This window comes from Phoca vitulina, unplaced genomic scaffold (genome assembly GCF_004348235.1).
Source record: "Phoca vitulina isolate PV1807 unplaced genomic scaffold, GSC_HSeal_1.0 scaffold17, whole genome shotgun sequence".
Taxonomy (NCBI): Eukaryota; Metazoa; Chordata; class Mammalia; order Carnivora; family Phocidae; genus Phoca; species Phoca vitulina.
The window spans coordinates 26,490,198-26,504,072 of NW_022589720.1; the positions used below are offsets into that span (position 1 = coordinate 26,490,198).

The window sequence follows — 13,875 nt, forward strand, 5'->3', positions numbered from 1 at the left end:
CAAAATGTTGTCTCTAACTTTACTTCCAACTTTTATGTGAGTTTGAGATTGTTTCTAAATAAAAAACACAAAATGTAACAGTGTGTTCTTATTCTTTAAAATAATTTAACATTTGGTGGAGATACTATAGAATTGGAAATTAGAGAAGCCTAATAATGAGAAGTTAGTAGCCAACTGAGTGCCCATGCATGGTGGTCTCTGAGCAGCCATGCTGGCACCTACAGATGCCATCATTGTCAGATTGGTCCTGTGTTAGTCCTGAGCCATGTGGGCACCAGTCCCTCTCTGTCATTCTGCCTTAAAGATTAAGTATGAATTAAAGAATAGTGTGCCCATTGTTCCCAAGGAGAGGAGGAAATTAGGAATGGAATGTATTAGGGAAAGCTTGAGCACAACTGCCTTAGCAAAAAGAGAATACTTCATATCTTCATTCAACAAATATTTATTGACTGCCTTCTGTGTCCAGGCGTTGGGAATATAGCAACAAATGAAATAATCAGAGACTCTTTCCTCATGTTCGCTTGAGCCAGGGGGAACGAGAATAAACAAGTAAAGATATAATATGTAAGACAGTGGTAAGAACAGTGGAGAACAATGAGCAGACTAAGGAGGACTGGAAGTGATCGAGATGGGTGGGTTCCTGTTTTATATAAGAGGGTCAAGAATGGCCTCCCCTAAGATGATTTTAAGGGAGGGCATTAAGAATCTGGATGAAATAGGTATCTAGGAGAAGAGCATTCCAGGCCAAGGAGACAGTAATAGGAAAGACCGTCAATTGGGAATAAGTAGGAATATGCTTAGAGAGCTCAAGAGGAAGCAAAGTGTTTGTTGTGACTATAGTGTGTGAACAAGGGCAGAGTGGTGATAAACAGGAGAAGGGAAGGTCATGAAGGCACTTAGATACCACAAGGAAGACTTTGGATTTTACCCTGAGCACTTTAAGAAGCCATTGGGGGTGGGGGGGGTTGAGTACAGGAGTGACAAGAATTGACTTAGGATTTATAAGATCTCTTGGGCTGCTGTAGAGGGAAAAGGAGGAGCACAAAGAGCAGTTAGGAGGCCACTGAATTAACTCAGGTACAAGATAATGATGGATTACATCAGGTGGTAGCAGAAGACATGGTGAAAATTGGTCAGATTTATTTTGAAGGTAAAAAAACAAGACTTTCTAACCAACTGAATGTGTGAGAAAAAAGAACTCAGGATGGATTTCAAGGTTCAGAGTTGCCCATAATTGAGATGGGGAAGATGGAAGGTAGAATAGAAATGGTGGGAGTGGGGAAAATCAAAAGTTCAGTTTGAGACATGTTAAGATGTCTCTTAGATATCTGAAAGGAAATGTCAAGTAGATCACTGGATATACAAGTCTGGAGTTCAGAGAGAGGTTCAGGTTGGGAAGTCATCATAGGTATTTGGATGATATTAGTAGCCCTGAAATGGAATGAGAATACCTATTGTATGCATGTAGCAGAGAAGAAAAAAGACATGAGGCTTGTACTCTGGGTGCAATAGACTAAATATCTGTCCCCCTGCCCCCATCGCTACACATAAACAAAATTCATATGTTAAAATCCTAAACCCCAGTGTGATGGCATAGGAAGGTGGGGTCTTTGGGAGGTGATTAGGTCATAAGAGTGGAGCCTCATGAATGGGATTAGTGCCCTTATAAAAGAGAGCCCAGAGAGCTCCCTCACCCTTTCTACCATGTGAAGACGCAGCAAGAAGTTGGTCGTCTGTGAACCAGGAAGCAGGCTCTCACCAGGCCCTGACTCTGCCAGGGCCTTGATCTGGGACTTCTCAGCCTCCAGAATTGTGAGGAATGAATTTCTGTTGTTTATAAGCAACCCAGTCTTTGACATCTTTATTATATCAGCCCAAATAGGCTAAGACACTGGGAGAGCTCCAATATTTAGAGTCCCGGGAAATAAAGAGAAATCAGCACAGGAGACTGAGGAGTGGCCAACAAAATAAGAAGAGAATGAATGGGGAGTGTGGTATCTTCAAAATCAAGTGGAAAGCGTTTCAAGGAGGAGTTATTCACTAGCTCAAACTGGAATAAGGACAGGAGAAAAGTCCAGGCTTTACATACTCTGCTGCCCAGAAGAAAAAAATGGAAGAGAAAGATTGAGTTCGTTTGGTTAAGAAACAATAACTCCACCTACTAATAAATGTAGCTCGATCAACGTCCTTGGAATCTGACCAATCATAAATTCTTTCATGGAAAGCAGTGTCAGGAAGGTATGAAAGTGCCAAGGAAGGTTCACAATCCTAGTTTATCCCACTTTTAATATTCTTTTAACCCACTGAGGTCAACAAGAGCCCATGAGTAGCCTGGGCTGGCATTCTCCTCCTCAGAGGAGAGCTCCTGCCCTCGTCCCAGGGGGTCACCCCCCTGCTGTTCATCACTGCTTTCCGTTAGCCTCCTGTGGTCATTGAGAGCAGATCAGCTATGCCCCCAAGGAACTTCGGAATGAGTTAATGAGATCAGTTCAGGTAGCAATAAAGATATACCATAAGAGTAGCCCCCCTTTTTGTGTTATTGAGGTACAATTGATATGCAATAAACCGCATATGTTTAAAGTATACAATTTTATGTGTTTGCAAGTATATACATACACACCTGTGAAACCATCGCCACAGTAAATGTTGACATATATGTGTATGTGCACACGTGGTGTGTGTGTGCTAGTGTGCGTGGATCAAACCAGAAATTTCTTCCTGCTCCTTTGCAGTCCCCTCCTCCTGTCCCTACTTGTATGACCCCACAACCACAGGTAGTCACTCCTGTTGTCACTGGACATTCATTAGCAATTTCTTGAATTTCACATAAAGGGACTCAGACAGTATAAACTAACTTCTGTCTGCCTTCTTTTACTCAGCATCATTATTTGGATATTTTGTGTCCTAGTGCGCTGCTCCTTTTTCTTTCTGCACAGTGTTCTATTGTAGGGATCTACCACTGTGGGCCCATTCATTCACCTTGTCACTAGTTTATCTGTTGGTCGTTGGAAAACCAATGGAGCAAAAACTTGGTCAGCAACACCTAGCCTAAAATCAGGCAGACGCATACATACTACTAATTCCTGTTAAAGATATTTCCTTGTAACTTAGGAAGCAAGGCCCCTAAGTTCTCCAACAATCTCATTTCAATGGACAGTATATGTTTCTCCTAAGGATAAAGTGACTTTAAAAAATACACATGAAAATCACATCAAATGCACTTTGAAGTTAAGCCTGGATAAAGATAAAACTTCTCTGTATGGTTTTGTAGAGTTTCAACATAGCTTGTCCACTCTGCCAGACAGAGATGTAGGTTATCTCTACAGCCACGAGATGAGTATTTGCAGCCCTTTGATCTTCAGAGCACAGAAAGCCAGACTCTGTGCTTTCAGAGACCCTTTCATGAGGCCCAGGGAACAGCTAGCCGAGGGCTAGATGCCTCTTCGAACACCTTTCTCTACCTTGGCCACACTGTCCAAATGGTGCCCGCCAGGATGACCTCCTTGGCAACAAGAAGGCCTGTTCTGTTGCTTCACAGCCCCTCTGAGTGTTGCAGATAACACCGACTCAACTATTAGTTGATTGTTGGCTGTCCTATTAAATCTGCCCCCAGTCTCCTGAGAGGCCTCCAAGAGCAAAGGGCTGTGTTGATTCAGTCACCACTTCCTGCAGTAAAGTGGTGGCTGTGATCCGATTAAGATGTTGTGATTCCTCTTTTGAAGGTGAGAGGACTGATATGTGTATGGATAGACTGATGGAGTCTTTGAAACCCAATGTGAGAAAACTGGGCACACAGGATATGTTTTTTGAATACATGGACTAGTATGTAAGACAAAGAGAAATCTGTGAAAGACTCACAGAAAGAACTGATGTTGTCAAGTGGTGAATTAGAAAGCAGGCAGCCAAGCTGAATTTCACTGTGTGAAGTTAATGAATCTCATGATTCCTTATCATTGATTTTCCTCTTGATTATAAACTATAGATACAAGGACTATGTTTTATTTATTACTGCATTTCCCTCAAAGATAAAAATGATAAACAAGTATTTGATCCGAGGGTGGGTGGCTGGGAGACTTAGTGGCGAATGTTCTGGGAATGACCTGCTTTGAGACCCATGGACACACCTCTCCATTAAAGAGTTGGCTTCCTCTCCTAACTCCCAGGAAGCCTCTGGGGAACTCTGGGGAAACAGATTCTGGTTTTAGTATTAGACTATTCATTTCTCTCTTTGCCCTTAGAAATAAATATTCTCCTTTATGGATATGCTGAAAGCCCCCCGAGTAACCCCACCTTGGCTGCTCTGGTCTTCTCTTAACACCTCCTCCACCCACTCCCTCTGAGTCAGCAACTAGAAGGTTAATCCCTGACATAGCAGGGGCTGTCCAAATGTTCTGCTCTTGTCTTTAATATACCCATGCTGCTTCTTTCTTTGGAATTAAAGTGTTTGTCTTCCTCTAGGATTTTGAGTTGGAAGCTTAGATCATTGATGTTTAACCTCTTTTCTTTTCTTTTTTTTTTTTTTTAAAGATTTTATTTATTTATTTGACGGAGAAAGAAAGAGCGAGCGAGGGAACACAGCAGGAGGAGTGGTAGAGGGAGAAGCAGGCTCTCCGCTGAGCAGGGAGCCTGATGTGGGGCTCCATCCCAGGACCCTGGGACCGTGACCTGAGCCGAAGGCAGACGCTTAACGACTGAGCCACCCAGGCGCCCCAACCTCTTTTCTTTTTAAAAATATGCACTTACAAGGGGCGCCTGGGTGGCTCAGTCGTTAAGCGTCTGCCTTCGGCTCAGGTCATGATCCCAGCGTCCTGGGATCGAGCCCCACATCGGGCTCTCTGCTCCGCGGGAAGCCTGCTTCTCCCTCTCCCATTCCCCCTGCTTGTGTTCCCTCCCTCGCTGTGTCTCTCTCTGTCAAATAAATAAATAAAATCTTTAAAATAAATAAATAAATAAATAAATAAAATAAAAATATGCACTTACAGCTATAAATTTCCCTCTAAGCACTGTTTTGATTGCATCTCAAAATCTGATGCCATGTTTTATTATGATTTACTTTAAAATATTCTATAATTTGTTTTATAACATTTTATATTTTAGTTCTTTAATCAGGGTTGTTTAAAATGTGTGGCTTAATTTTGAAACATTCAAAGACTTACAGTTATCATTCTTTCGTTGATATCTAGTTTAATTCCACTGTGCTCAAAATACATGTTCTGTATGATTTCAACCCTTTGAAATGTGTTGAATCTTGATTTTGGCCCAGCAAGTGGCCGATCTTGGTGAATGTTTTACGTGTATTTGAAGAAAGTGTGTATTTTCAGGATGTTGAGAATAGAGTGTAGAACTTACCTTTAGGATGTTCCTCTTTTGGGGTTTGGACTGAAAGCCTAGACTGTTTACTTACTCCCCTCCACTTTACTAAGCTTGAATTTCAGTCTTTATTGTCCCAGCACTGCGGAGCTGTAGGACTTCAACTCCCGTTTCCTGCTGGGTATTGTGACAACCTGCCCTATGTCAGGTTTCAAGATGATCCCAATGATGTCTGCCTCCTAGTAATCATATTCCTGTATAATTCCCCTCTCCTTGAGTGTGGACTGGACTTATTTTTTTTAAGATTTTATTTACTTATTTGACAGAGAGAGAGAGAGCACAAGCGGGGGGAGTGGGAAAGAGAGAAGCAGGCTCCCCACTCAGCAGGGAGCCTGACATGGGGCTTGATCCCAGGACCCTGGGATCATGACCTGAGCCGAAGGCAGACACTTAACTGGTTGAGCCATCCAGGTGCCCCTAGACTTATTGATTGGCCTCCAAAAAATAAAACAGGGAAGAGGTGGTGGGAGTATCACTTTTACTAGATCATAAAAACACTATAGCTTTCATGTCAATTCCTCTCTCTCTCTCTCTCTCACTCTCATCACTCACCCTGCTGGAAACCAGATGCCATATTGTGAAGCAGCCCTGTGGAGAATCCCACAGAGTGAAAGATCAAGGTCTGCCAACAACCTTCTGAATGAATCCCCCTCCCTACCACTAAATCTATTAAATAAACCCACAGCCCCAGCTGATAGCTTGCCTGCAACCCTATGATAGACCTTGAGCCAATGACCCTATGCTGCACCTGGATTCCTGACCTACACAAACGGTGCGATGATATTTGTTGTTTTAAGCCGTAAAGTTTTAACATAAATTATTATTCGGCAGGAGATAACTAACACAGGGAGAAATGGAAAAATAGAAAGAAGTAGATAGATTCAGGAATTTGGGGGGTTTGTTTTTGTTTTTGCTCTTGAGAACATGCTAACAAGACCTTCTAGATTGAGTTAAATTGGTGTAAGGAAAAATGAGAGATAAAGAACTACTCTTGGGGTTTTGGTTCAAACAGTTATATGAACAGTAATGCCTTAGACTAAGATTGAGAAATCTGAAGGGGATCAGCAACCATGTAGAAGTGCCAAGTAGCAGTTGGATATGCAGCTCTGGAGTTCTGGGCATTAAAGGCTGAAAATCAGATCTGGGATGATAGTAGTATCAACCTCACTGGTTTTCAGTATTAGGTGAGAAAATTCAGATAAAACCCTTTGCACAGTGCACACGGTTGTTACCTGTAGTTGGTAAAATTTTGTCCCCTAAAAAGATATGTTCAAGTCTTAGTCCCTGGTACCTGTGAGTGTGACCTTGTTTGGAAATGTAAATGTACATTCTTTGCAGATGTAATTAGTTAGGATGAGGTCCTATGGATTAAAGTGGACCCTAATTCAATGACTAATGTCATTATAGAGAGAAAACAGAGATACAAAGATATACACAGAAAGAAGAATGCCATCTGAAGACAAAGACAGAGATGACAGTGATGCACTTACAAACCAAGAAATCAACATAGACCCACCAGAAGTTGGGAGAGAGGCATGGGATGTTTTTTCCCTCAGAGTCTCCAAGGAACCCACTCTGCCAACACCTTGATTTCTGACTGCTAATCTCGAGGATTTTGAGATAATAAATTTCTCTTGTTTCAAACCACCTGTTTTGTTGTAATTTGTTACAGCAACTCTAGGAAAATAATAGTGTCCAAATAAATGTGAAATATAAGTAGTTATCATTGTTTCTATTATTATCATTCGTATTGTGCCATTGTTGTTTTTGTTGCTATATATCCAAACACCTAACACATTGCTTTGTGCCTATTAGGAACTCAATTCATAATTATGGTAAAATAAAAATCTGTGATATCTGCAGACTGAAAAGAAGTAATGCACAGTGAAGGGTATCTGCACATATTCCAAAAGAATCTTGAAAGAATAGATTCTTTTTTCTGAAAACCCACCTGGCTTTGTAGAATCCCAGAATCAAGATTATATATCTCCTCTCTGACCTGAAACCTGTAATTTCCTGTCTCCTCATTTAGATCCAGCTCGAGTTCTGTCTTGCTACAGTACCCAGAACAAACAATCCACATGATAACAGGCTCCCCCAAACTCACACCCTGGCCTTTACTTACCTGTTGGTTATGTACTACATTATTTGGATATGATCTTATATACCTAAGTGATATTTGACCACAACTGATATGTTTCTCTCCTTGAATTTTTTAGATGATGTTTGAGAAAAGCATGGCCCATGCTTTTAAGATAAATGGTCCAAAATATCTTTAGTTCATATTGGAAAAGTTCATCTCATATTTGAAAGGGGATTTTTGCTTCCATAACAAAGGCTTAGTTAAGTGATACTATAAATTCCTGAACATGATCTCTGGTTCATTTTCAGAGAGCAGATTTGGAAATGAAGAACATTCTAGGCTCAGAAGCATCTGGCAGCATTCTCGGAGAGTAGCACTTGGGAACAGCCTCTCCTGAGGGCTCAATCTGAGTTGTGTGGGCTAGTATTCAAGGCCTGGCGTACCTCAAGAGCACATGGCCATCCCAGTCCCACAGTGAAGAAAATGTCATTGTTGGGCCCAAATGCGATTTTAGGGAAACTTGCCAAGACCTCCTTCTCTTCCTTTGCTTCCAATCCTAGTGTGTGATAAACCATCACTGGACATTAATTACTTTGGGAGACTTAATATTTTTTACACGGAATGTTAGAAAAGAAATAAAAGTCCAGATGTTCCCAAACTTGGGAAAAAATTAATATCATCTGGAAGAATGCTTTTAAAATGTAGAGTCTTGGGCCCTTTTCCAAATCCACTGAGAATCAGAATCTCTGGGCCAGTGTGGGACTGGGGGGAGAATTGCAATTTATATTTTTAGCAAGCTGCCAACCTGACTTTGATGTCATCTGCTTAGTACCTAGCCTCAGAATTTTTGAAAACTATAATTCCTTCCATATACGAATGTGAAAACCAAGGCAAAGTGCTGTCAGGGTATGCCCTAGTCTTCTTTGTTTTTCAACAGTACCTTGAAATTTTTTTTTTTTACTTTTTTTTTTTTTAAAGAAAGGAGAGATAAAAATTTGATGGAGAAAGAACTGTAAAACATGAAGTGAAAAGTGAGCTTGAAGGTGAGACTACTAAAACAGAGATAAGAGGTGTCCACAGAGGCAACCTGTGGTTTGGGAGCGATAATCAGAGCAGGGTTGAGCTTCTCCAGATTAGAACAGTTCAAAGGTGGTTTGGTTTTGGTTCGTTCTTTACTAAAGCCCTGACGCCCTCTAGCAGGCAAGTGGAGAAGTCCAGAGTCTCTAGTGAAGAGTGTTCTCTGCTTGGAACTGGGTTCCGGCTTTGGAATCCAGATTGTTTCGGTTTCCCTTCATATGTTTTGGGTACTACATTTCTTTTTTTAACTAAGTATTTTACCATCTCCTCTGCTTGAAAGTCATATCCTCTCGATTTCTGTAAGTAAAGTTGTGGACTTCGCCCGAGAGAGAACAGCCATGCTTAAGATACTTTTGTCTCAGTTTCGTTGGGGACAGTGAGGAAAACATTTCAAATTTCTTAAGTCCACCCTAAAAAGTGCAATTTACACTAGAGCAGTTGAACTGGCATTTAAATAAACTACAACTTGAGAAGTAATTAAAATGGTTTACACTGGTTCCCCTTGTCCAAAATAACTTAGAAGATTCCTTAGCATTTACTTCCTTTGGTCTAAAAAACACCTGTTAAAGAGTTCTGATTATAATAGTAGTGAAAGGAAGCGGCTGGTGGTCCAAAAACAGCCTTATGGAATCCTCTATTCCAACTAAATCAAGGTAAAGAGAGTGCATGTGGGTAAACAATTTGTGGAAGAGCTTTGGGCTGAGGGCTGGACAGGTGATATCTAGTGTCTGTGAAGTCAGCTCACCAATGATATATTCTCGGCTTAGCTTCAGTTCTCAGAATATACCAAAGGCAGAGGGCAACACTTGAACCCAGAGTTTTGCTATATGAGGACGCTTTGAAAATCCTGACAGTCACAGGCACCAAGTAAAGTGGTTAGATAATTAAAGAAGGAGAAGCGGAGCTTGTGTTTGTCTATCCGGTTAAAGCCCATCATCTGACTTAGGGTCTGGGCATGAAGAGGTTGCTCATTGCTTTTAAAAACAAAAATGGGCAAGAGATCGTGAATTTTTAGAACCATCTTTCATCAAATGGGATCATTTCAAAGATAAAGTGGGAGTAAGGAAGAAAGAAAAAAATTTCTAATACCTGTAGTTATGTTTGGGAATAAGAAAGAAAAAGGGATCGCAAATCAAAGCCGACTCTTTCTCCAGCAACAGAGGAAAATAAAGGGTTACAACCATGTCCTGAAACTTTGAAGTGGAAAAGGGGAATCAGCTAGTGGGCTCTGCCCCCTACCCACAGCTTCCTCCTCCCGGAGGCGGGCGTGGCGAAGTTCAGCACCTCGGAAAGCGCCCCCTCTCCCCCGCGCGGGGGTTACGCATGCTCCCTGGGAGCCCGCAGCCTAGGCTTTGCGGGTACAACTCTAACTCGGGTGGCCGCAGCTGGCGACTCAATGGGAGCTGACAACAGCGGAGAGGTGAAGGCGCGAGGCAGCTGGGTAGACATCGAAAGACCTCCAGAGGGTCAGAGCGAGGTAGACGGAACTCTCCTTTTTCTCTCAAAGGACAGAAACCTCGTCCAAGCAGCAGCGGAGGGAACCGACAAAGGTATTTGAAAGAGAAGGAGCGAGCCCCCAGTAGCGCTCCTGAGCGGCAGGGTGGGTATAGGCTAGTGCCCAACAAAGGCAGTGGGGGAACGTCTGAATCGTACGGCAAGGACCGGGAGACTCCGACCTTGGCCAGAGAACCCTTGGGCGCCCACCGTTCGCCTCAGAAGCTGCGCTAGAACTCCCCTCCAGAACAGACGCCAAGCGCAACTCCGGCGTCCGAGGCTGTGTACCCCGCGCGGGGAAGCGTTTGGCACCTAGTTTCCGGGAACTATCTGCAGCTGCGGCTTTGAAAGCTCCCACGCACGCCCTGCGCCCTCGCCGGGACAGAACCCCCAGCGAGTTGGACTGGCTTCGGTCTTGACTGCACTCTCCCCCACACACACCCCGGATCATGACCTAGAAGCCTCAGCGCTTGCAGGTGGTCGCTGCCGCCACCACAGTCACCATGAATAAGGAGGCTGGCGGAGACGAGCTCGCAGAACTCTTCAGTCTGATCCCGTACCTTCTACAGGCGGCCAACACCAGCGGCAACGCGTCGCTGCAGCTCCAGGACTTGTGGTGGGAGCTGGGGCTAGAGCTGCCGGACGGCGCGGCGCCGGGGCATCCCCCCGGCACCGGCGGGGCGGAAAGTGCGGACACCGAGGCGCGGGTGCGGATCCTCATCAGCGTGGTGTACTGGGTGGTTTGCGCGTTGGGGCTGACCGGCAACCTGCTGGTGCTCTACCTGATGAAGAGTAAGCACGGATGGCGCAAGTCCTCCATCAACCTCTTCGTCACCAACCTGGCGCTGACAGACTTTCAATTCGTACTCACCCTGCCCTTCTGGGCGGTGGAAAACGCTCTCGACTTCAAATGGCCCTTCGGCAAGGCCATGTGTAAGATCGTATCCATAGTGACGTCCATGAACATGTACGCCAGCGTCTTCTTCCTCACCTCCATGAGCGTGGCGCGCTACCGCTCGGTGGCCTCGGCTCTTAAGAGCCACCGGACCCGAGGGCATGGCCGGGGCGACTGCTGCGGCCAAAGCCTGGGGGACAGCCGCTGCTTCTCAGCCAAAGCACTGTGCGTATTGATCTGGGCCTCCGCCGCGCTGGCCTCGTTGCCCAACTCCATCTTCTCCACGACCTTCAAGGTGATGGGCGAGGAGCTGTGCCTGGTGCGCTTCCCCGACAAGTTGCTGGGCGGAGACAGACAGTTCTGGCTGGGCCTCTACCACTTGCAGAAGGTGCTGCTAGGCTTCGTGCTTCCGTTGTGTATCATCAGCCTGTGCTATCTTCTGCTGGTGCGCTTCATCTCCGACCGCCGCGTGGCTGGGACCGAAGGAGGAGCCTCAGCGGCCCGGGGCGGCCTGGCCGCAGCCAGCGCCCGGAGACGGTTCAAGGTCACCAAGTCAGTGACCATCGTGGTCCTATCCTTCTTCCTGTGTTGGCTGCCCAACCAGGCGCTCACCACCTGGAGCATCCTCATCAAGTTCAACGCGGTGCCCTTCAGCCAAGAGTATTTCCTGTGCCAGGTATACGCGTTCCCGGTGAGCGTGTGCCTGGCTCACTCCAACAGCTGTCTCAACCCCATCCTCTACTGCCTGGTGCGCCGCGAATTCCGCAAAGCGCTCAAGAGTCTACTGTGGCGCGTCGCGTCGCCTTCCCTCACCAGCATGCGCCCTTTCACGGCCACCACCAAGCCAGAGCCCGAGGATCAGGGGCTGCAGGCCCTGGCACCTCTCCACCGGACCGCGGAGCCTGACCTGGTCTACTACCCGCCCGGCGTGGTGGTCTACAGTGGGGGGCACTACGACCTGCTGCCCAGCAGCTCCGCCTACTGACTCGGGCCCAGGGGGCACAGTCGCTGCGAAGTGGCCTTCCCCGAGTGGGGCAAGAGGAGAGCGGATTAGGAGATGCTGGGGGCCCACGGGATCCAGAGGTAGGAGGGACCAGGATAGGGAAAGGCGTAAAGGAGCAGCCTGTGAAAAGGCGGGGGAGGGGAGGCTGTCTGCGGAGAGGGAAGGCTTCCAAACCGGGTGGAGAGAGGACGCTGGCAAACGGGCCGAGGTCAGCCTCACAGGGCTAAGCCACCAGCCTGCGTCCCCTTCTCCCCACATACGCCTCTTCCTCCCTTAAGCTGTTAACCCTGGGCGGGGGTGGGGGGCGCGCAGAAGCGGGAAAGGAATCAAGAACGTAGAGAAATTGGGGCACGAGGAAGTGGGGCTCAGCCAAAGGTGCGCAGACAATTGAGCGCATTTATTCCAGCCACTTTTATGGAGCTCTTGAAGGGGTCCTCCAAGTGCATCCAACCGCGGGAGCCGCCTACAAAACCTTTCCTTTGCGCCTTGGCACGCGAGGCCACCACAGCGCCATCTGACTTGCTGCGTGGCTGCGCAGGAGACCTAGTTCGCGAATAAGAAACTTCTTCGGAGTCGGAAGGAAGTAGTGACCACCCCGATCCGCCCTCCAGAGAAAGGCACCGCGAGAGGGGCACCTCCCAGGGGGGCATTGTATCGTTTATCATCCCGGACAGAGCGAGTGGCTCTGCGGGAACCGGACCGCGACTCTGCGCTTAGATGTCACCCGAGGCAAAATACTTGTCTCCAACACGCGCTAGCGATTCGCTGGGGAGTGGCCTCACTGCGGGAGGGAGCGGATGCAGTGTGATGAGACGGACTGAAGAGAGACCTCTTCGGGCCACCGCCTCTAAAGGAAAAGGGGAGCTGACGTGCTCTTTGGTGACCGAGTAGGAAGTGAGTGCGCCAGGCGCTGGCCGCCGGGACGTCCGGGTTCCCCGGAGAGCGGAGGGGGCGCCTGGAAACACTCCGCGCTGCAGGTGAGCTGTGCCCTGGAGCAACTTGACAAGGTCTGAGTAGACAGGCCTGGGAGTGGGGGCGTCTCTGCAGCGCCCCCCCCCCCGCCCCCCAGCCCTCACTCTTCGCGAATCCGGATGTCCCTTTGATAGCGGCTTGGGACCAATCAGTAGAGGGATGGCTCCGCCAGAGTTTTTGTAGGCTTAGATAGAAAACTAAGAGATGCTGTAGAAATGTGCAGGGGCGGGGGGAAAGGGGGGTGCTCCTGGAAACCAAATTTCAACAGGAGGGGTGGGGTGGGAAAGGGAACGGAAGACTCAAGTAAAATCTGTCCTAAAGGGAAGAGAGTACAGAGAGTCTGTTCTAGGGGGATCCCCAGAATTTCTGGTGTGGGGTTCTCTCTTTCTCATGATATGGAGAGGACAAGGTGGGGAGTAAGACTTCCCATAGGACACACCTTAACCAAGTTCCATTTATTCTAAGCAGTGCTCTGCACAGTGAATGAGTATTATGAATTCTTCTGTAACCCCCAGGCAATCTAGGGAACCATCTCTGAAGAGTGACACGTTTCTTATGACAATTCTGTTCTGGTCACAGCAGTTTAATCCTTTCTTGAGGATGCTTAGAGAATGGGGATCAAATATCAGTCTATCCACCCAACTGCTAGTTTTGACAGAGGTGCTTCTGTTCTCTTTGGCGATCTAGCTTGGGGTAAAACAGCAACAACAAGAAAAACCCAGCAACGTGGGCATCTACTGCTGTGGTTATTTTAATACAATAAATAATCATTATACAAACATGTCTGTTTAAATAACCTCTCGAACTGTAAATCTTTTTGTAATTTTGTTGGAAATTTCCGTATATTGTCTGAGATTTAAGGGTAAGTGTGACCATCTACAGCCCTAGCGTCCTTTATCCTGCTTTCTGTGACAAAACACAGTGCAATTACTAAGCATTCATACCTTTGCCACAAAAACAAAAGCTTCCTGATTTCCTCAA

General features: G+C 46.4%; 1 protein-coding gene across 1 annotated transcript; it reads left to right on the top strand.

Annotated features, from left to right (window-relative positions):
* Window positions 1-9,899: 9,899 nt before the first annotated feature.
* Window positions 9,900-13,098, top strand: RXFP3 (relaxin family peptide receptor 3). The gene has a single exon (XM_032415312.1). The coding sequence runs from the start codon at window positions 10,528-10,530 to the stop codon at window positions 11,902-11,904; it is 1,377 nt and encodes a 458-aa protein (XP_032271203.1). The 5' UTR covers window positions 9,900-10,527; the 3' UTR covers window positions 11,905-13,098.
* Window positions 13,099-13,875: the final 777 nt, after the last annotated feature.